Below are 23541 nucleotides of genomic sequence, written 5' to 3' on the forward strand. Positions count from 1 at the left end.
TTCTGCTATTTTTTTCCCCTGTGAATTGGTTATACTTTCTTGTTTCTTGGCATGCTTTATAATTTTTTTTGGTAGAAAATTGAACATTTTGAATATTGTAATTTATAGACACTAGGAATCAAATCCTCTCCCCTCTACTCCCCCTGCCCCCCCAATCTCAGGGTTGCTTGCTGTGGCTGTAGTTGTGTGTTCATTATTTTCTAAATTTTCTGAATAATTTTTGTAAAATCTGTATTCTTCGTCTTGTATAATCTCTGATCCTTAACTTGTGATTACCTAGATTTTTTTGTTGTTATTATTCGAGAAAAATATTTTAATGAAAAATTTTAAAGACATAAAAGCAAAAAAATTATGGTGAACAAAATACAAAAGTTTACCATCGACATCAGAATACTGTGTAAAGATTGCAAATCTTTCAAACATGGGCAAGCCAAGGGTCAACACTTACTGCTCACAGCAGAGCTGCGACAGGTTGCAGCCTTTAATAAGACTTTAGAGGTTCAGTAGTTACAGAAAAAATAATTTCAGTGCAATACAATAGCAGTTTTATTTCCGATGTTCATGGAACTTCTGCTCCAGAGTTCTTTGAACAAGAGCCATCTTTATTTGTTTAGCTAGTGTTTTGTTGCAGGTGCATTTTTGGAGCCAAAAAGTAGTAAATATAAAGTAAAGGGAAAAAAATAACTCTCTCAGTCGTTGCCTACTGAGTGTGTTTTGGGGCATTTCTTTAATGTTTAGTTAGCTACACCATTTGTAACGATCTTATTAGCCTTCACGTCCTGCTTGTGCTGAACCTAAAAGATCAGCCGGAGGTGAAAGCTTAGGGTTCTCATAGTTTTTTTTTTTTTTTCCTTCCCCTGAGCATGCATCTTAACCTTGGGCATTTGTGTGGTTTTCTAAGTTCCCCAGTATAAGGGAGTTCTTTACAATGAAGAAATTTCCCAAAGAAATTCTCTCTTAGCCTTTCCTCCTAGGCCTTGGGTGTGCTGTTGTTTAAACATTTGTGAACTTTTGTCTCAGGCAGGGGTTTGTTCATGCCTTACAAGGTTTGGGTGAATGTCCTCTGCATAGCAGCATTTCCTTCCATGTTAGGAAAATCAAAGGTAAGTACCTGTTGTTATTATTACTCAGGTAGCCACAGACAGGTTTACACAGGCAAACATAATTCTGTGAGAATAAAGTCTACTCTGCTCACTCTGGAACTAGAGATCAGGGTCCCATCCTGGGTCTTAAAGACTTCAGCTGTGCCAGGGAGAGGTGATGGGCAAGTAAAAATTCCGCAAAGCTTTAAAGTTTTTGTTTGCTTGATGGCTATAAACTTGACTTTTTCAGAGTTCTGACAGTGTTAGTTTTTATAGATTTTGCCTTGGTATTTGGCATTTCTGTGGAGGGGTAGGCTCTTGGAATTCCCTATTTCATGATTTTTTTTGATGTCCTTCACGTGTCTCTTATTTTTTTAAGGCTCAAATTTTCCCTGATTTGATCAGTGGGAACTCATTCAAGATCGTTTGTGTCCTTTAGATATTCTCCAGTCATTATTTGGACACTTCCTTGTTTTTTGCTACAACAGAATATTTCAGGCTTAATTTGTCATCTTTTCCCAACCCTGGAACCAGCTGTTTCTCAAAACTCTGGTTTCTTTTAGTGGAAAATTGTTTTTAGAAGCCAAGACCTAGATTGTTTAGTATGCTCATTGCTATTGGAGTGTCACTGAGCTCAGGCCTTCCAGTGCATAGAGCTGGGGGTGGGGTCAGGAATTTATATATGTAAATAGAAATATTTGCCTTTGTTATAGATGAACATTAGTATAAATACTGTTAATATATGATTGTGAATCACTAATTATACTGACATAAGACAGTACCACACACAGCATTTACTCTAGTTTTCACCCTTCCCATTATTAGTTACTGCCTTCTTTAAGAATATGAAATCTAGCTTTCATTATTCTAAATATATTTGATCATTTCTCGTGTGTGTGTGTGTGTGTGTGTGTGTGTGTGTGTGTGTGTGTGTAAAACTAATCTTTCTTAGCTGCTGTCACTTCTCCCATGCGGACATCTTTCTCTGCTTAGTCTCTTGACTCCCTATCATAGCTGCTTCCTTCTCCCAGCATGGATGCCTTCCTTGTTCTTTTGGGCTCAGTGCCCCATCCCTGGCTGTCCTTCTGCATGGATGCTCTTTCTCACCCTGTTTTGATTCTGATGTCCTGGGCTATTCCCATGTGTTGATACCCTGTAACACCTAGTCTGGACACTTTGGCTTTGCTCTGCCTTATTTAATGACTTTAGGCCTGACTTAGGGAAGAAGACCTACTTTTTAAATGAAATTTGTTAATATATTAAACTAATAAGCTTATACTAAAGGAGTATTCCACAGTTTTACTATAAAATATAAAGAAAACTAAGGATGAATTTGAAAAGTCATATTCTGGTTCTTGTCTTAATGAAGGAATGTTAGCAATTTGACTACATGTTTGAAAAACTTAACCATATTCAAGGGTTTGGATGTAGATAGTCTGGTATTAAAGGGGAAGTTGTCTTTATAGCCTTAACAGTTTTCAAGTTGAATCTTGCAAGGTAAGTAGTAGTTATCTCAATTTTAATGAAGAGAAGAAGCTGAGACTGTTAACTTGTCAAAATCATCCAGCCCAATAATGGGTTGAGGTGATTTGAATCCAGGTGTGTTGGACTCTGAAGCCCATGTTCTGTTTTAAAATTTATCGCTCAGCATCTAGTTAGAATACCTTAGCCATTGGTTGATTTTGGGTGTTTTTTGATAGATTTGTGATTTTTAAAGCTTAAGTAATCTGAAATATAAACTGTGACAAAGATAGTAAGTTTGATGCTCATTCTGATGAAATGAATTTGAGTAAGTTTTCATTGAAAACATTTGGCACAAATTTGGTAGATTCAGAAGTAAAATATTAGAAGAATTAGGATAAATCCCATCTATTTGTACTTTTTGCCGAAGCGTATTATTTTTCAATCAGAAGAACTATATTTTGGACTTTTAAATAATCAGTGATTTTTTTTTTTTTTTAATGATCAGGCTTGTACACTTAAAAATGTACAGAATTAGATTAAGATTTTTTAAGAAACCAGTTTTTCCCTGGGGAATTTTTATTATTGATGATTCAGACTTTGGGCATAGATTCATGAACAGGTGGTAAATTGGATGAGATGAGAAATTCGGGTTTTCATAATGTCAGCATTTGAATCTTAACCCTTTATGTAATCTGGTAGAAGATTCCTAATACGCTTGAATCCCTGGGGTATTAATAGGACTGTTGACTTGCACTTTCCTTCCTCTCTTTTTGGTGGTAATTCTCTGTATGTACCAGTTAATACATGTATAAAGGAAATATATAAACATTTTTAATTAGTGTATTTGTAATATTGCTAGTTAAATTAGTTTGTGAGGGTTGCCACAACAAAATGTCATAAATTGGGTGGCTTAAATTCACTTTATTATAGTTCTGGAAACTGGAAAGAAGTCCAAGATCAAAATGCAGTGTAGGCAGGGTGACCTCCCTCCTTGACTTACAGATGGCCACCCTCTTGCTGCTTCTACATACTGTCTTTTCTCTGTGCTGTGAAACTGGTGTCTCTCAGTGTGTTCAAATTTTCTTTACTTATGTAATAAGTACAGATAGAACCCATCAGCGTCCTTTAAGTTAATCGTCTTTTCAAAGGCCTTATCTCCAAATATGGTTACATTCTGAAGTAAGTTACAACTTTAATATACGAATTTGGAGACGTGGGGGATCACATAGTTTGGCCCATAATATTATTCAGGGTAAGGACAATAGAATGAAATAAGATGGCACAAAGAGTGCTTAAGAGAAAATAAAGAGAGTGGAGCCTTTGAAACTTTAATTTGCCTTTACACATGTGGGGGAGTAAAATTTCCTTTTCTTTTCCTAGGTTTTCTGGCTAGGGCTCTGTAAATTAGACTAAAGACAGATTAACAAGAGAAAACAGGTTTATTATTAGCATGTGCTCACATGCAGGAGTATCCAGAGATGAGTAACTCAGAGATGGTTAGAATATGATATCTCTCTACTTAACTTCATATGGGAAAGGGAGGAGAGGAAACAAATTTAATGGAAAAGCAAATGACTTTTTGGAAAGATCGATAAATGGGCCTATAGGAGAATGATGGGAGAAATGATAATTTGTGACATTGTCTGGGTGATGTGCTGGTTTTTTGTTTGTTTGTTGGTCTTCCAGAAGAAGATGTTCCAGGGTAGGGGATTGATAAATTATTTTGGGAGGCTGTGCTTTTATGTAGCTAAGGGGTCTCAGGAACTCATTCCTTCAGCTCAAAACTATTCTTAGGTCAAAGCAGCATATTTTGGTGTAGCATATCCTGATCCCTTCACATACTTGTGTAAATGCCATAATACTAACTAGTATTTGCTCCTTACCTTTTTTCAGAACATGAAAACTTCGGCCTGCCATTAGCTATTCATACTTTATTTAAAAACTAGATTTAAGTTAAAATTCACAAAGACAGAGCAGAAATGAATAGATGATGTTAGTGGTTTGCCTCTCAGGGATAGTTTTTAGTGCATATAACATCTCACTTAACAGTCATTTCGGATGAGACCCTGTTTAAAATAAGCTTTAAATTATAGGTTAATTTAAGTCCTCTGGAGTTCCTTGTGAATTTTCATGTGGTATAGGCTGTAAAAGTAATTTTTCATTCCCAGTGAGTTATTGGAATATAAATTTAAGAGTTTCAAAAAATTGTTGGAAAAGTAACATCTCATCACAGACATCACAAAGCAGTTTAGTATTGTAGCTTCATGTTAAAGTAGATAATAAAAATTCTTTATACATCATAAAACACTTCAGATTTCACTTTTATTTCAGAAGACTTAAAAATGTAATATAAGATGGTTATAGAATTAGAACTCAGAATGCCTGAATTTTTACATACTTCATTTCAATTAGAAAACCTTGCATTTGTTTCATAAGTGTTTTCTTGGAATTTGTGTCAGGTTTTTTGAATTGTATCAGTATTTTTCTATCCCCAGCTCAGATGAGCATTTAACAAACATTTTCATTACCTTAGTGAGTTAACTAGTTGTATCTATTTCTTGTATCTGGTCACTCTCATTCTTAATCTTTCTTTAATAATAGACCAGCACAATTCGGGATAGTAGAAGTAAAATATTTATGCAATGTCTTGAGAATCTAAAAAAAATATTTTAGGAAATTGGTATGGCTTTAAGAAATATGGACATGATACTTAGGAGACTTAAAAAAGGAAGATTAACAATGGTATATTGATTTTTTAAAATATTTTCACTGTTGAGATGATCATGCAATTATAAATATAAAACATTTGTTACTAGTAAACGTAGACATTTTGATGTTCAGAAAATTTGATTTCTTCATTGACTAATAGTCTAAGCTCTATATTGACATGAGTACAGTTGGCTTCAGCCTTATTAAAAAAAAAACTGAATTTGCTATGTTTGGATTGGGCTGGCAACTTGATACTTTTGTTGATGCAATTGAGAGAGGCTCCCAAAATGTTAAATTGATAATTCAGAAGAGCAGTAGTTTCTAAAATACTTAAGAGTCCTATTGTGATGATCATAATTTAAAAAAAAGAACAAACCCTTTTAATTATGGAAAATTTAAACCATACATGTAAATAGAAGAGTATATACTTCTTGTGCATAACACATATAAACGTACGGATAACCTTGTTTCAACTATAAACCTATTCAGTATTTCCTGGTTTGTTGTAAAGCAAATTCCAGATGTATCAATGTAATTGTAAAGACTTTAGTGTGTATCTTTTATATACAATCATAACACTAACCATTATCACATCTAAAATGATTAATATCTTAATGTTTAACATTCAGATTTTTGATTTCATAATTTTCGTTTTTTAAGGGTTGAAGATCTGTATATGGTGTACCTGTTGTATTTATTGATCTGCCTATTTAAAGCCATTTATTTGTTGAAGAAACCAGATCATTTGACCTGTAGAATATCCTCTGATCTGGATTTGAAAGATTATTTCCCTCAGAGGTCCTTCACCTTTTTTTTTTTTCCTTTTTGGTGAATTTCCTCCAAATTGGTAGTTAGAACAGATTTCAGATTCCATATTGGGGTAGGAACAGGAGTACATCATAGATGGTGCCTGTGAATCCTGTCGTATGACATTAGGAGTTGATGTCTTTGTAAGACCATTGTAATTTTTTTTAAAAAACTTTGAGATATACTTTATTTACAATAAAATTAGTTTTGAGTTTACAGTTTGAGTTCTGACAAATGTGTACATTTGTATAACCATCACCACAATCAGCATTATCTCTAAAATTTCCTACTTCCTTTTGCAGTCCCCCCCCTCCCCCACAAGCACTCTACCCACTTCACTGGTCTATTTTCTGTCACTATTTTTGCTTTTTTAAAAGAATTTCATTGTAAATGGAATCTTAAAGTAGTAAGATAATTGTAATTTAAAGGAGAAACAGAATGAGAAAGAAGATAATTTTGGCCAGGAGCTACAGATCTAATTCCTTCCATTTTTATATGACAGGGACTTGCCATGAGGTGTTGAAGCCTTGTTTCATTGAGTCGGAGCGACTGGACCTAAATGGCGCAGCATGACTTTGCTCCAGCCTGGCTTAATTTTCCCACACCACCATCATCAACAAAGGTACTCTTTCTTGCATCTTTCTCTTTTTGCCTTTCTCTCAGCCACTCTTTTGTCACATTCTACACAAATGTAGTTAAAATGTAAAGGCTTAAAATTTTTCCAGACACACACTTTTTGTATTACCGTCTAAGTTAGTTTATATTTAGTCTATTGGTTAAAAAGTCAAGTTTTCAATATACCATCAACATATGAAATCATTTACTCCAGAGTTGACTTTTGTACTAATTAAAGCTCCACATATTTTATTTCAAAACATTTAGATACATTGAACATTGCTTTTTTATCCAACCTTTTTCTATATTTTTCTGATTACTTGCCTTACTTACTTTCCTGCTTACTTTCCAGTTGATAATGTTTTAAATATTTGGAAGCTTTCGAAGTCTTTTTATATAACCAGAAGATTTCATTTTCATATAAGTAAAACTTTGCATAGCACATTACTGAAATTTCAGGAGTGATGAAGACTTTGCAGCATTTTACATATCAGGACTTACTAATTTAAGAAATGTTAATTTTACTTAAATACCAAAACAGAATAGTTTATATAAGACTTGCCTAGGCATTGAAATTTTCATCCACTTATAAGGTATGCTAAGAGGGACCTTGGAATTGGTTACAGTCAATCTACTTGGCTTAATAGCTGTCTTCCACTTGTTTTTCTTTTAATGCTAAAGGAATCAGGAGCGGGTCTTGATCATCTGCTTGCCTATTAATCAAGCTCTACCAGGACCAGGGAGTTTTATAAAACAGTTTATTAAAAATAACTCTTATGGGAACAATTTAATAATTTTGAAAGTTGTTCCCTTTTAATAAATTGTTAGATTATAATAAATTTGGCCCTTACTGTGTTGAAAAGCTGTATTAGAGGGACAGAATTCTCCTAAACAATAGAATTTTAATGTTTGAAGATGGATTTTAATAATAATATAAACTGACCTTATTTTATACAGATAGGGTTAGTCTGTAAGGTTAATTGGCTTTGCCTGTTGTCATGTGATTAGTGTAAGCCTAGATTAGAAGAATGGATTTTCTTTTCTTTACTCCTTCCATATGACTCACTTTTGACATTCTGTAAAATAATTAAACATTCTATTTCATAGACTATGAAATGGGATTTGAATTTGTTAGGGAATGGAGACGTCTACTGATTAAGCTCCAGAGATCACTTCTTAGTTACAACAGATTCTCTGCCCCTTTTTCTCCTATGTGTAGTTCTCTGGAATATGATTTCTTACTCTCTACTCCCTGCCTGCTCTCATTTATATCCTTTTAGTGGGTCTATTTTTTTCTAGGCTTACTTCAAAGCCTGGATGCATATGAATTTCCTATTCCCGCCCTTTATTTCCTTTTCCTCTTTTATTCATTTTCTCTGAAATAAGTATAAGATTTTTTTCATTTTTAAGCAGATCAATAAGTTACCAGCACCTTGAAAAGTTAGCTACAAAACATTAAAAAGCTTGAGAATAATTCTTCATTCAGATGTTAATCTGAGGTTGAAGATTGCCTGTTGTTATGTGGTGAAATCCTTATTGCATTCCAGAACCTGACTCTCCATCTGAATATTGCCCCTCATGGATGATGATGGTTGTGAGAATTGGGATTGCCTATTCAAAATTCTCAATAATTATTGTTTTTTCTAAATGACCTCCAGAAAATGGTATCAATTTAAACTCCTAACTAGCAGTGTTTGAAACCATTTCCTTAGATCTCACCTAAAGTAGTTTCATTAAACACATACTTCTAGTAATGACTTTTTAAAAATTTATTTTTAATTATATGACTTCTTATGCCTTCTTTCTTGTCCTTTTATCTCAAAATCATTATTTATGGATTCCCATTTGTAATTAACCTCTTGTTTTCTACCAGAGCCTTTTAAATCTTATAATGAATTAAGTGGAACAGATACTAATTACTGTTGCATTCTCTATTTCGACTTAATAGAAGTCTTTCATTTATTAGTTGTTTGAAGGGATGATATGAGGATGTGAATTAAGGGTAAAAATATTTTCAAGAACTGTACTTCTGTTTTCTGAGGTATGTAGAATTTTAGCTCCATCATGTGGTGAAATTTTAAACTGCATTGATTATATGTGGCATAGAGCTTTTGAAATGCTTATTGGGACCCAGTGTTAAGTAAATTTTTACATGTTTTTCTATACACATAGATATAATTAAAGTCATATATCTGTGATTAATATTTTCTCTCGTGGTCTTTTGTTCTTGTTTTATTCCATTAAAAGTTATAAATCGCTACTAATTTATCATCCTTTAATAGATAGGTCCTGACTTGCAATTTGAAAAGTAACAATTTTATTATTGAAGAAATACTAAGCTGAAATGGTTTTAGACACTGAAAAATTTAGATAACTTTTTAAATATCCCTTGTTACAGGTGCTTCTTCCCATTATCTTACGTAGGAAGTATGATAAAGTGATTCCCATAGTCAGGCTGAGGTATTCTTTCATAGTAGCAATTTCTTGAAGAAGGAAGATCTCAGGAGTGTGGTATTAAAAGAGTAAAAGGTGGTAAGAAATAGAAACAAAGTAGGGGAATTTTTATTTTTAAACAAATAATAACATGTTATAAGATTCTATGGTAAACACATTTCTGTATTTGTATTCAGTATTCCATAGTTATTTTTATGGTTAGATTGTAGTAGTAGTGCTTTGTTGATTCTTTCATGGCAGTATTTAAAAAACAGTGATTAATACTATACCAACATTTTTCATTCAGTAGTGTAAGCAGTGTCAGCCTACATAGAAAATGTGTATACTATTTAAAGTTTAGGCCAAGAGAGGATCAAGAAATTCAGTCAGAATGGTAGTGGAATTTATTGAAACTTTGTTTACTGTGTAGAGTTTTTTGTTACTGACTCAGTCAGATATTCTAGGGAATCCTGTGAAATGTGTAAGAGGGAGAGGGATAGAGATAGTCTCTTCCTTGCTCATTATCTAATGTTTTTTGAGGCATTACTGCATTCCAGTCACTATGTAAAACACTATGAAGGCTAACAAAAATCATAAGCTAGATACTCTGGTTTTTTGTCCCAATTTATAGATTAGGGAGTAGAGGTTGAGAGAGATGAGTAACCTTTCCCAAAGTGCTAGAGCTAGGATAGGAATCTATTTGTGCCTGACTTTAAAACATACCAGTTTAGTTAATAATTTTCATTTCCTGATTACTAGATAGTAGACTAATTTTCTGAGGTGAAATACCAGGATACTTTTTTTATGATTACACCAGAATATATTTTTATCCTGTTTTGGATAAACAAAGGAAGTTGCTTTTTTTTTTTCCTTCAAAGTAGGCATCTTTACTGTCATAGGGATGTAATTCTTTACAGGCTATTTAATCTTTTATTGAGTTGATCTACATGGATAATTTAATTAGTTACCTATTAATGGACTAAGTTGCAGGAATGTCTGAGCATCTCTTGAATATATTTGTGGGATAAATTCATAACAATAGAATCAGTGGATCAGCAGGTTTGTACATTTTGATAGACAGTGCCTAATTGCTCTCCAAAAAAGTTGCACCAATTTATAATCCCATCAAAGTTTTATGAGGATCTAATTTTTTCAGTTTGGGGTATACTGGGTGTTTTCACATTTTCTAATCTTTGAAATTGGATGAAAAATGGTACTTTAAATTTTGAATTACATTTTTAAATTATGGTTGAGCATACTTTTCGTGTTAGGGAAAGTTTCTAAAAACTGCTTGTTCATGTAATCTATTTCTTAGTGATTTGTAATAGCTCTTCACTTCGAGGGATTTGTTTTCCATATAGCACATATTTGTCTATAGCTTGTCTGTTTTGATAATTCTTTAAAAATGTAGAAATATTTAAGTATTCACTAATATTAAGTATTTAAACATGCAAAGAATAAAGAAAATTAAATGAACATTATTAACAACCAACGATAATCATATCAATATTTTGCCATATTAGCTTTATCTCTTGGAAATAAAACATTATGTATACAGTTGAAGTCCACTGTTTACATCTTCACAGTCTTTTTTTTTTGTCTCCATTTTTTCACCAGAGGTAGTCTCAGTGCATGTTCTTATATTATTACATATGTGAATGTCAGTAGTATTCTCTGTGTTTAAAAAGTTTATGTAAATGATCATCATTTATATATCTGTATCTGGCTTTTACATTCACTCTCTTTAAGATTTTTTTTCTTCTATGTTGCTATCTACAAATTTAATCTTATCTTAAAACTGTATTGTACCTCAATACAATTTTTTATCTATTTAAGTTTAGATTGTTAATAACTTTTGACTGTTACATAGAGTACTGCATTGAATACTCTTGTAATATCTCCTTATACACATGGATAAAAATTTTCTAGGCCAGTGCTCCTCAAACTTTAACAATAGTAAGATAACCTGAGGATTTTGTTAAAAATACAGATTCTGATTTCAGTAGGTCTCAAGGGAGCCCTCATTTTAACACTTTTCAGAGTGATGTTGATTCTGTTTGTGGACCAAACTTCAAATAGCACGGCTCTAACCTGTAGTTACAAAAATTTCTGGGACTTGATTAGATACTGCCAGAATCTTCCATGTGGTGTACTGAGGTATACTTCTGTATAATGCATATAACTATTCTCTTTATGCTCTTGGCAAAACTTGGTCACATTATCAGTTACAAGTTTTGCTAATCTTTGTTGTAAAATGCATTTTCCCTGTTTCTTAGGCATTGAATTACATATATCTGAATTCTCTGTTCACATCCTTTGTTTATTATTTCTTTTGGGTTGCCTTTCTTTTCAAACTGGTTTAGGAAATATACACATACATACATGTGTGTGTTTATAGCATCCTTAATGTCTAAATATAGTTACATAGGTTTTTTTCCGTCTTGTATGTATTTCACTAGATGTGCTCAGAGGCGTTATAGTACTTGTCACTATTTTTAAAAGCTTTAATTAAGTCTTTGTTGTGGATATATCGTATCTTGTAGTATGATATCTAGCAACCTTAATTGATTCTTAATCTGTAATGTCTTTTGGATTTTTTGAAATACAGACAGTCATTTGTTCACAAATACTGTCAGTTTTCTGTCTACCTTTTCAGTTCTTTTACTTGCATTTCTTATTCATATTTTATTCTGCTGGTTTTGTGTTAGTCTGTGAAGGGTCTCGATTTCATCCTACTTGCAAGCTAATACGCCAGTCTGTTATTGTTTCATGGATGCTGGTAGAAGACAGGCTCCTCGGTCAGAGACTAAGAACTTCATGACTCATGACACAGCAAGCAGCATAAGCATGGTGTTGGCACTGGTTCTTCATGCACCCTAAAACTTTGGGGAATTGACATGGAGGGGCCCAGGTAGATGCTACCCTTGCACTGAGTGGGGACTCTACCACATTTATGATAAGCCTGTTCTTTGTCCCACAGAAGGACGTTGCCTATTCCTTAATGTTGCTTGCTGCAAACATAACTCTTAGAAATGGGCCATACAAGGATTGGGACAGGATTGCCTGTCCCAATAGTCTACCCATCATCAGCCCTAAATGTTCTTGGCCAAACTTTAATTTTCACATGACTGTAACATTGCTAGGACCAAATCCATTTAATTTCTCTTTATAAATAATATTTTATTAAGGTTGCTGTCAACAACCTAACCTAAGCATCAGGGTGAGGCCAGGATTCAGCCAACTGTAAGTAAGTTTTAGAAGGAACCAGTAGATGATTTTTTTTTTTTTCCAGCTAGCCAGTATATGGTATAAGGCCATGCTATTATCCATTACGAGTTTAAACTGACCTGAGTTTTGGTGTCATTACTTGTAATTACAGGGGTAATAGGGGGGCCAAAAAGCGACCCTCATCCTCAATAAAATACATTCTGTGGCTTATTTTCCCCCACATACAAACATACCACATGAAAGAGACACAGATCACTTCAGTTTGGAATTTGTTGTTAAACTTGATTCGGATTACTATTACATTAGTTTGGTTAAAAAATGTGGACATTGTCACTATTAGTTGCAACCTCAGTTGCCGTATGTGGCATATCCTAAGACTATTCAGGTGTTAGGAGAATCATATGCATTTTTATAAGCCAGACGAAACGGTTGTGCTGGTTTCAATGTTTTTATGCATTTATGCTCTATTGACTTTTTTTTTTTTTTTTTTGATCCCACATCATAATCACCTGGAGGTCTGGTTAAAACCAATTGCTGAATCTGTCCCTAGGAGTCTTGATGGCCACATGAACTTTTCTGATTTCAAAGCATATAGATGGGGATAACAGATCTCGCAGTGGATCAGAGTGTTCTCCAAAGCTGCTGTTTGATTCAGGCAGTAGTGCTGGTTCTAGGGATTAGGGAGAACATTAATTGTTGTTCTTTTTCCCTGTACTTTCTGGGGTCAAAGAAGTTCCCTCTTTGGGTGGTGGGGTTTTTGCACACTCTCTACAGCGATGAGATCTGTGTGTCCCAGTCCAATAGCTATGATTTCACTTTAAAAAATAATCCCCTAGTTGCACCCAGATATTTTATCCCTAGGAATTGGGTGTGAATGGAACAAGGGCAATTTTACATAATATGCAGATACCTTTATAGCCCTCACTTTGGTCCACATTGAACACTTGTAGGGGGACTTAGCAGTGCACTCAAGCAAATGTTCATGGTCTACAGATCTAGGACTATGACAGTTCAACAAAAGAACTCAGAAAGGCCAGATCAGACTATCTGAATTCCTTAGGTTCTTTTTTGTCCAGGTCATCACCCCGAGGATAGGTCTGGCCTGCATTTGCTCTTAGGAGAAAGAAAGAAATATCATGTCCAGGGATATTCAAGGCTGACTCCTTAATTTTTAAAATAGGCTCATATAATCTCTCATCTCTTTACTTCTTTCATCCTGATTACTACCCAGGAAGTGGCTGAGGAGGTGATATCTTTTTGGCTGTGCTGCATTCACTGACCAAAACTGTTTTACTAAGGTGTTTGAAGAGGTGAGGGACATAGAGTTGTAGATTGTTCTGAGTTGAATTTTGAGGAGATTGTTTGAATGCTTAACAGTACCGGTGCCTGTGGATAGTAGGGAGTATGGAATGTCCATTGAGTACTTTGAATACTTGTCTGTCACAGGATAGCCTTTTTGACAAAAGATGTACTGTTATTGGACTGTTAGTGACCTGGAATGCCAAAAACATGACATGGATTAATTTTAAGGGTCACAAGAATGTGACCAGAATGAGCAGATAAGACTGCAGTAGCAACACGATAACCTAAAAAGTTTTCAGCAGTGATGAGACATCATTGATCGTCCCAAGAAGTGGTCACAGGTTTGATATAGTTTCCCTTGTATAATATGGCCTTCCTCACAGTGAGACAAATGGACCAACCTTGCAGGAGTCACAACTGGCATGCAGTGGTGGCTTCCACATTAGAAAAACAAATGTCCTTTAATCTGCTAGTCTATAGTTTTTCAGGTGACAGGTTGTCTAGGCCATTGGCAACAGCCCGAATCAGTTAAACATAGAATGTTTAGTCCTTACGAATGTTATCTAAGGTAAGGGTCACAGCTTTCATATTTCCCCATTGTATGGACTGGCATTTACCCATTTGGGTTTTCAGAGTTATTGGGAGCTGGATGGCAGTTGCCACTCATTGTACGTTACCATCTTTTAACTTAGTGGAACCATCAGCAAACGAGGCCCAGACATTTAGGGAAACTTCTGTGATTTGAGAACCTTATTGAAGCAGTAGCTTGTTACAGATGGCAGGGAGGAGAATAAGGTTAACCTCAAAGAGTAGTTGCCACTTCTTCATGCAGAACTGAAATGTCCCTAGGATCAGGCCTGCTGCACCCTTGAACACACTGTTTCCAGTTGATCAGGAGCCCTAGTGGGCCCTTTTTTTGGTTCTTAGTTTGAGTTCACTTTTGATAAGACCTCAGTGGTAGGGCAAGAGCCACATTCTTTTTAAAAAAGTAGTGTACTTGGTACATTTATCAGGCAGATGGCACTGCTGTACTGAGGAATAGCCTCTGTATATTCCACTAGCTGGCAAATTTTCAAGTACATTTCTTGATTTCTTTTATTCTGGGACCCTATACTGTTTTTGCTAGAGCATCTGGAACAGGATGGTACGGGACTCACCTGTCAACTTGTATTCCCCACATAGGAGAATCTTGAACATTTTCAGTACAAGCATGTAACAATACTAACACAACTGTAAAACACAATAGTACATACGATTGGCCTAAAAGCCTCACCTGCAAGATCACTTTAGTTTCCCTTTCTTAACTGCTAAATTTTTTTCAAGCTCTATCAGTCAAATTAAGACACTAGAGCATCTTTTCCTACTATGGGGACACAAATTAAGGAGTGTAGTACTTGCATATCGGATCTGCAATCTAAACTTTCAGGAGACTAAATAAATTATTTCTTTAGCTCGGAATGTAGGAAAGTGCAATGTGGTGAGGAAGACTACCGCTCTAGGGATTGCATAGGTGACTAGGAGGCTTTTTGTTTTTCTTCTGTCTCCTCAACCTTGGAATGGTGTGGCCTCTTCTGTGTACCTCCTGGATCCAGCACACATCCAGGTTGGGGTCTTTCCTGCCCTCATGCACCACACTGCCCTGGTTTTGCCTCACTTTGTTACCCCTATGCTTAGTACTGTCTTCCTGCCACAGGAGTAGATACAGTGGTGACTTGGATGCCTGTGTCCAACAGAAGTATACACATTTGTCTTTCCTTTTCCTTAAGTTCCACATACTTGATCTTTTCATTAAAGCAGCCAAGGTCAGTGTAGTGGGCAAGGAAGGGATGAGGAAGTATAGAGGGCACAGAACACTTTCACTCCAGGGTAGGCAGCAGCAGCTCAGCCTTAACAAATTGAGTTCTAATGTTTTCAGTCTTTCCAAAACTCTGTGCCCTCGTTACTGACACTATTTATGTCAGCTTTGGAGATCCCTTGACTTAGCAGCCACAGCCATATTGCCTTGTAGCTGGGACCCCATCGTCATGATAAAACATCTTTTCTTTCTCTTGCTCAAAGGAAAATTAACAACCAAAGCACTATTTGGGTACCTTGTTTCAATCCTACCCCTTTCCATTTGGCTGCTAAACAGTGAGAGACCCCTATTTCTACCTAACCTTTGGACAAGAACAGTTGCTACCAGATCCTTGAGAGCCTTCTCATGTTCCGTAATCTGACTCAGGAGAACCCTTGTCTTTTTTTTTCCTCCAGAAAATTTTAACTCTGTCAGCATCACATTGTCATCATCAAAATTGTTAGGGTCTGTTCAGAGTTTTGATTTTTACCCTACCTACTTGCAACCTTAGCAAGCTAAAGCTAGTGTTTCGTGGATACTGACAGAAGATACGAGATGATTAAAAACTTTATCTTGTAAGCATAGCAGACAGTATGAGGCCAGAGGTAGTAGGGGAACCAGCACCAATAAGTTGCACAGGGGTAGTCTTAGACAATATGGGTATGTGTCGTAGGTTCATATTACAACGGGGGAACTCCTCTCTTTGTCCTGGAGGAAATTATAACATCAATACAACCCAGAGAAATGATCAGGGCATTAAAAAAAAGATTTTTCGAAGTTTTGATTGTGATTTTATCAGATTAATATCAGGGAAAACCAGCAACTTTTATAAATAGTTGGTTTTTTATACACATAATTTTAAAAAATATATTACATTCTTGGGATATATTTTTTAAAATATTTTTGGGTGAGAGGAGTTTGGAAATAAATCTAGAGAACTTAACACTGTAGCTTCATTTGCTGTACGTTTCTGATATTGAAGAAAATATCGAGCTATTTAAATCAAGTAGTGTATGATACAGAATGTTACATTTTGTTGAGAAATACACTATATTTTGCCTTGTTTCACTTAGGCATTTTACCTTTAAAGTTTTGGGGTAAGTAGATGTAGTTGTTCAGCTCTTTCAGGATGATGCTCTTATTTCCATTAGGTAGAAGAAAATAGACCAACGATAGAATCTATCTTATAAGTTACCAGTCACCAAACACATTGAAAGTGACTACAGACTGTTCTTTTTAACCACTGAAAATTCTTGGAAGTAAAATAAACCAGAGTATTGTTAGCTTTTAAAATTATATTTAGGTTGTAAATATATGTTCACCTACATACTCTTAATGTTTCAGTCATCACTGAATTTTGAGAAGCATTCTGAAAACTTTTCGTGGACAGAAAATCGTTATGATGTGAATCGTCGACGACATAACTCTTCAGATGGCTTTGATTCTGGTATTGGACGTCCTAATGGAGGTATAATTTGCTAAGGAATGATAGAATTTAAGGATTTTTCTTTTAGAATGTTTTCATTGTGATTCAGTCTTTAAGCATAACCATTTTCTTTGAATTTGTAATACTTTGACATTATCTAAAAAAGGTAACTTTGGAAGGAAAGAAAAAAATGGATGGCGTACACATGGAAGAAATGGTACTGAAAACATAAATCATCGAGGGGGATACCATGGTGGAAGTTCCCGTTCTCGTAGCAGTATTTTCCATTCTGGAAAAAGCCAAGGACTACATGAAAACAACATACCTGACAATGAAACAGGGAGGAAAGACGACAAGAGAGAACGCAAACAGTTTGAGGCTGAGGATTTTGTAAGTTTCTTTTAATTTTAGTTACCAATGAGATTTCTGCAGGTGCCATTTTAGTAGCAAGGCTCTCATGACGTTTTATCAGGACAGTTCATTTTCTACAGAGATCACCCTTTATAGGCCCAATTATTTTTAGTCCATACGTTTTGTAAGCTTTTGTTCATAATTCTCCCCTCTCCCACCCTTCATTCTCCTCTCCTTCCTCCTACTTATTCCTGTGTCTCACTTACCATGTGGTCTTTTAAAATTTTTGATAAATTTATGTCATTTTATTCCTTATAGAAATTTAAACACTCTCCCCTAAAAATAATGGCTGAGTTTAGAGGCTTATTTGCAAGTGTATCATAATATTATCTCTAAAAAGCTGCAAATTTTTGAAAATAATATTTTAGCAGTACATTTTACTTAGATTATCTTTTTTAAGTAACACTTTAATCTGACTCTTAAGCTAAACCCAGGATAGCTAGCTCCTTTTTGTTTCGGCTGCTTTATTCAAAAGTTTTTTCATGGTTAGGGAAGGCACACTGATAGTTAACCTAGGTCAGATACAATTAGGAATGTTAACTCCACTACTGAAAAAAATATGAATTAATTAGAAACAGAATATTCTTAATTTTTTTTTCCTATTTGTAAATCTCACCATGTGGCATATCTAAACACTTTTCTCAAGTTATATGAAAATTACCTAGTGTACATTCTTACTTATCTAGTTCTTGTGATTCATTGCTAGTAATTTATTTCTGTGTGTATGTTCATTCATTCATTATATGAGTAGCTCTATGAGTCTAGCTGTTCTTGGCCCTCAGAATACGTAGATGAATAAAATAGGCAAGGTCTCTACTCTTAATGAGTTTCTATACTGTTGGGGACTTTCAGAAAATAAAAAGAAAAATAATTAGTATTTTGCAGAGAATTTGGATAGGAAGTGACTGGATGGCTACTTTGGTTTTGGAAGTAAGGAGAGGTTTCTCTAGGGAAGTATCATTTAATCTAGGATTTAATCAATGAGGTTTTTTAAGACTGGGGGGGAAAAGGGGAAGAGCTAGTGTGTATGCCCTAAAGTAGGAGTAAGCTTGTCATGTTTAAGGAATGTAAGTTAGGCCAATATGGATAAAGAATAGTAGTAGACCATGTTAGAGGAGTAGGAAAGGGTTTTAATTGAGTAGGACTTTTAACTACAAATGCAGCCTGAAGCCTCTGGAGTGCAGTCATGTGAGCTGATTTTAGGTTTTTAGACTATGCCAGTTGTTAGATCTTGAATGGGTTAGAGTGAGAACAGGAAAACCAAGTTAGGAAGCATTGGCAATAGCTCAGAAAACGATGGCTTGACCTGGATAGCCGTGATGAGATAATGGTTTTGGATATAGTTTGGTAGATAGGGTGGAGAGTGGAAGTGAGAGACTTTGATTAGATTTATGGTAGGGGAGTTGTGAGGGAAAGAGAAGAACAAAAGATTATTCTTAGATCCTGTAATCAGATAACCTTGGAATCACTATGTCTTTTCATTTCAGTGGCCTATTTTTATCAACTTGCTAATACCATAAAATGGAATTTTTATAATCAATAATGATAAATAGTATGCTTTCATAGTGTTGTGAGGGTTAAATGAGTAGTACAAGGAAATCACTTAAAACAGTGCCTGACACATAGCAAGCATGCAATAAAATCTAGTTGCTGCTATTGTTATATTATACCCCAGTCCACTTTCATGGTGGTGCGCATCAGCTTTTACAATTCTAGACCTGGAATATACACCTATATTGTAATTTCGTATACTGTATTATTGAAAAGAGTGTATAACCTCCACCAAAGTCCTCTCAATTCTATTTAGTTTATATCAAGGAATTCATACTAGTGTGTGTGCATACTCTTTGGGGCTTTATGGTAGTGTCAGTAGAGTTAATAATTCACTTTTGTGGGTAATTAAAATGTATTAGGATTCATCTTATTCAACACATGTTAAGCACCTTTACTGCAAGCTATGTTGCTAGGTAATATGAAAAATATTGATATAATTACTAGAAATTTAGGATTTTAGAGGGCAAACACCTAAGATTAGCTTTAGAGTACACATTTAATGCTCAGCTCAGTTTTCTTTTTAATATCCTGAGCATCGCTTATTAAAATAAAAATTTGCACTTTGTTTTGAGAATGAGTGTGTTAACTAAAGCACCCAGCAATGAACATACAATGAAAGAGTTGGAATGGTTTGATTTTCCTCTTCCCCACTCTTGCCCTTATTTATGCTGAGAAAGGATATTTCTCAGATTGATGCAGACTATATCATCTTGTGTTTACTCTGTTGTTGTTGTTGTTTTGTAATTGACACTTTTTCTCTGTCGGGATGAGGAGAATATATAAAGACACTTTCCTTGTTTTCCTAGGATAAGAGTGAGAATAGATGGTAACCATTTTAATAGAATAAGCTGAAAGTAAGGTTTATGAATATAATTAACCTTTAATTGTTGAGTCGATTATATCAGGTATTTCAGTATGGTTTTGAGATGTCATTTAAAAAAATGTGAGCAGTTTAAACATTTTTTGTATTCTTTCTATTCCAATTTTCTTTCAGCCGTCTTTAAATCCTGAATATGAGAGAGAACCAAATCAGAATAAGTCTCTAGCTGCAGGTGTATGGGGTAAGTAATTTTTGATCTATCTTCCAGGGGTATAAAATGTTATTTGTAGGTTTCATTTTGTTTTGTTTTTTTTTAATAAATAGTAGGCTAGAATTAAGCGTTCCCTTTTAAATATCTATTTTGATGTGCTAAGCTACAAAAAAAAGGTGGCACTTATCTTTTAAAAACAAGATATTGGGGATAGAAGAAGAGTTTGAGTCAAAATAGTTGATTTGCACATGTTAGTACCATTAAGTATACTCAAATACAAATTTTTTAAAAATGGTCGTAAGTTAATGTAATGAATGAATGTCATTTGAGAGCAACCTGATAATCTAAAGAAACAAAACTTAGTTTAAATTTTTAGTTTTTCAAAGTTGAAAACTTGGTTAACTGGAAAGATAAGTACTTCTAATCATAGTGTGACATAAATTTGTTAGCTACGAAAATGATTATACATAGAAAGTATTAAATATAATTGTATAAATTTGCCTTCTGGAATGAGTCTATTTGAAATTATTTGCCTTTTTGATTGTCAAAGCTTATTGACAGTTTTTCTGGTAATAACTCCCTTTTCTTTAAAACTTCTGAGTTTAATTTGATAGCATCTTACAAAAGATTAAACTGCACTCATGTAGTATAAATTAGACAGCTTTTTAAAGATTCAAGTGAAGTTTAAAATAATGGAAAAATTTATATGAAGATTTGATATCTGAAAAATTTAATTATTTGATACCAAATTCAAAGGTGATGTATTCACTTTGGAACTTGTACACGTGTTCATTTGTATGTTTCTATTGAAAATCAACAACTTAACCAAAACAAAAGGATTGTGGCTTATGACAGCATTCTAGTCCTAACAATGAAGGCATTATTTTAAACTTTGCCACTTCCTGTGCTGTTCTTTATTGTATTTATGGGGTGATACTCTGGGGAATTTTGTTTACTTTTAATCTCCCTATTTATTATGGGCTTTTTGAGGGTGGGGGTGGGGGTGGTCAGACACTTTTGTTAGAACCATGTGAATGGCATTGTTTTTTCTGTATTGCAAATTAGTATTTCTACCACTCTCCCCAGGCCTACACGCCCAGACACACACATACCCAACCAAAAAAATCTCCCAAGCTCCTCTCTTAGGTATGTTTCCTTATTATTCAGTTTTTCTGGGAACAGCTGATTGCATAAGAATATAGAATCACCTGGAAGGTGTTAAATAGAATCTCTAAGAAATTAGGAATAACTTGGATTTGATTAGAATGAAAGTAAATTAAAAAGTTGAGCATGTCAGTGAGCGTTTGTCAGATAAAACTACATATAGATACTTTTGGTATTGATCCTTGGTTAATTTTAATATTAGAAATGATTTAAAGGCAAATAACATCTTTGAAAATATTGAGAATACAGTGTATTAATATAAAAATTTTGGTTCTGCTGTTTCAGAGTTGGTGTAAGGATTTTGAGTACTAGTTGAAAAGATGTTTAAAAGGAAGATGTACTCGTTAGTGTGTCTTATGTAAACTAAGAAGTGTGTCTGCATTAGAAAAAAGAAAATGGTTAATTGTGGTTTGGTTGTTAAATTCCCAGTACTTACTTTAGGAATACAATGAAAGTTTCATTGTATTATACTTCACTATTCCTTTCTCAGTTTCCCCCCTGGGTTTCCAAATATTGTTTTACCCATTGCAATATTTAAAATAGCTATGTTCCTGAGGAAGACATGAGAGAAATTTAGGAAAGACTACAATAGAACTTTTCTAGTGCTACTTCCTTCCAGGTAAGTAAAAATTTAATGGACATGTAATATATAGTAAAAAACCAGTTTGTCCCTGAAACTATCCTTTTATAGACCGAAAATCACAGGAATCTAAACATATCCCAATTTAAAAAATACATTGAGGGAAAGTAAATTATTTAAAATATAGTTACATAAGTTTAATTCTGTTTAAAACTTAATTAGATTTATTGAGAACACCTCATGCAGCTTCTGTCTGTGACTTCTGTAGTGTGTTGATCTTAACCAGGATCACTGTCGTTTGGTACATAAGATTAATGCTTGGTAAATGAATCTTATTTCCATGTTCTTAATAATTTAAAAGTAAAACAAAAATTCAAGTTATTTCAATGTGCCAGTGAGAATTTTAAAATAATTTAGTTGTGTGATTGATTTGTTTGGAGTTGAGAAAGAGGAGATAAAATGATCCATATTTAATATGTGTTTGTATGCACTTTGAGACATAATTAGTGACTGATTTGTGTGTTTTCAGAAGTTTGGCCATTTTTGTGTTGACACAACATATCAGCAGTATGTTATTGGCAGAGCCTAACATAGTGTTTTAGATTCTAAATAATGAAAAATTACAGTCATTAGTAGTGAACTAAAACATAGTTTTGTTTTAACTCAGCATTTATATTTGTGTCTATTCCTTGATAATTTGATGATTTTTGCTCATACTTGATAGACTACCTCTTAAGAGCCTTAAAGTTTATTTTTAAGAATTTTATTTGTTTAGCCTTAAATCAAATAAATCAAAGCAAATACATGGCTAGTTCTTAAAGGTGGATTGTTACAGGAAAAGTACTATATACCGTTGCCATTGACATACATTATAAGTTAGTGAAACTCATTTATTAACACTCATACTACTATAAAACAAAACAGATTTGTACATTAAATTAAAAATTCAAAACTAATAAAATCAAAACAGCTTTAATCTGTATAAAAATAATCAAATTATTTTTCTGTATTAAAATTAGTGTTCACAGCACGAATTTGTATTAGTTGCTGTAGTATGGATTCTTCGAGTTTGATATTTGTGTATTGTATCTTATGTGACTAAGTTTCCTCAAATTGTGTGAGAACTTAATTCAAATTACTGTTTACTCTTCACTTGGCTATATGCTTTTGTTGACACATTAAAGTTGTTTCTTTTCTTGTGTCAAGATAATGAGGACACTTAATAACTGGCATCAGTGTGATGGTGGAAGGAAAGATTGGACCCTGATGTCACTTGGTAGTGCACACTCACAAGCCCCTTATTCTGATCATTCAGTTATAGGCTTGTTATTATTTTGAATTAGAAATGGTAAACATTTTTAAGTATCTGGATAGGAATAGTTTAATTTCCATTTTCTTCAGTAGTATAGTATAGTGGTTAAGTATGTTGACTTTGGCAACATACTTAACCACTATAGATCTGGGTCCTAACATTAGTTCTTTTATTTACTGGTTCTTTAGACTTTGGGAAGATTGTTTTTAATTTCTGAGTGAATTTTCTTGCCTGTGAGATGAGGATCATCACAATAATCCTAATGAGAAAAGCATTATTAATGTTTGTCTACTGTGTAAAAGCCTTGATCATGTTACAGGTGTTTAATGTTAGCTAATTATGTTCAAATTCAATAAGCAAGAGAGATTCTAGTAGGTTTATTAAAAGGCAAAAAAGTTTCTAAGTGATCAAAGCATAAACTAGTCAGTGATTGAATCAGAAAAAATGTATGGCACATATATATAGGATATATGAAAGGATAGAAATTGAGATGTCAGCTCTGAATCATGCATGTGGCCAATTTACTTTGTATTATATTATATCTGGTGATATATATATATATATTTCCACTTTTATTTAAAGAATGATT

At 34.1% G+C, this 23541-nt stretch overlaps 1 protein-coding gene across 4 annotated transcripts in view; it reads left to right on the forward strand.

Annotated features, from left to right (window-relative positions):
* Window positions 1-23541, forward strand: part of GPBP1 (GC-rich promoter binding protein 1) — a 70789-nt gene that overhangs the window by 28545 nt on the left and 18703 nt on the right. The window contains exons 1-6 of one of the 4 annotated variants that reach the window (XM_039869977.1): window positions 4987-4998; window positions 6565-6684; window positions 16819-16942; window positions 17067-17290; window positions 19860-19926; window positions 20983-21042. In XM_039869977.1, the coding sequence (XP_039725911.1) occupies window positions 6622-6684; window positions 16819-16942; window positions 17067-17290; window positions 19860-19926; window positions 20983-21042 (538 nt within the window). In that variant the 5' untranslated portion in view covers window positions 4987-4998; window positions 6565-6621. Of the gene's footprint in view, window positions 1-4986; window positions 4999-6564; window positions 6685-16818; window positions 16943-17066; window positions 17291-19859; window positions 19927-20982; window positions 21043-23541 lie in introns of those variants that run through there. The other 3 variants (XM_039869976.1, XM_039869978.1, XM_039869979.1) reach the window with 3 other exon arrangements.

This window comes from Pteropus medius, unplaced genomic scaffold (genome assembly GCF_902729225.1).
Source record: "Pteropus medius unplaced genomic scaffold, Ma_sr-lr_union100, whole genome shotgun sequence".
NCBI lineage: Eukaryota > Metazoa > Chordata > Mammalia > Chiroptera > Pteropodidae > Pteropus > Pteropus medius.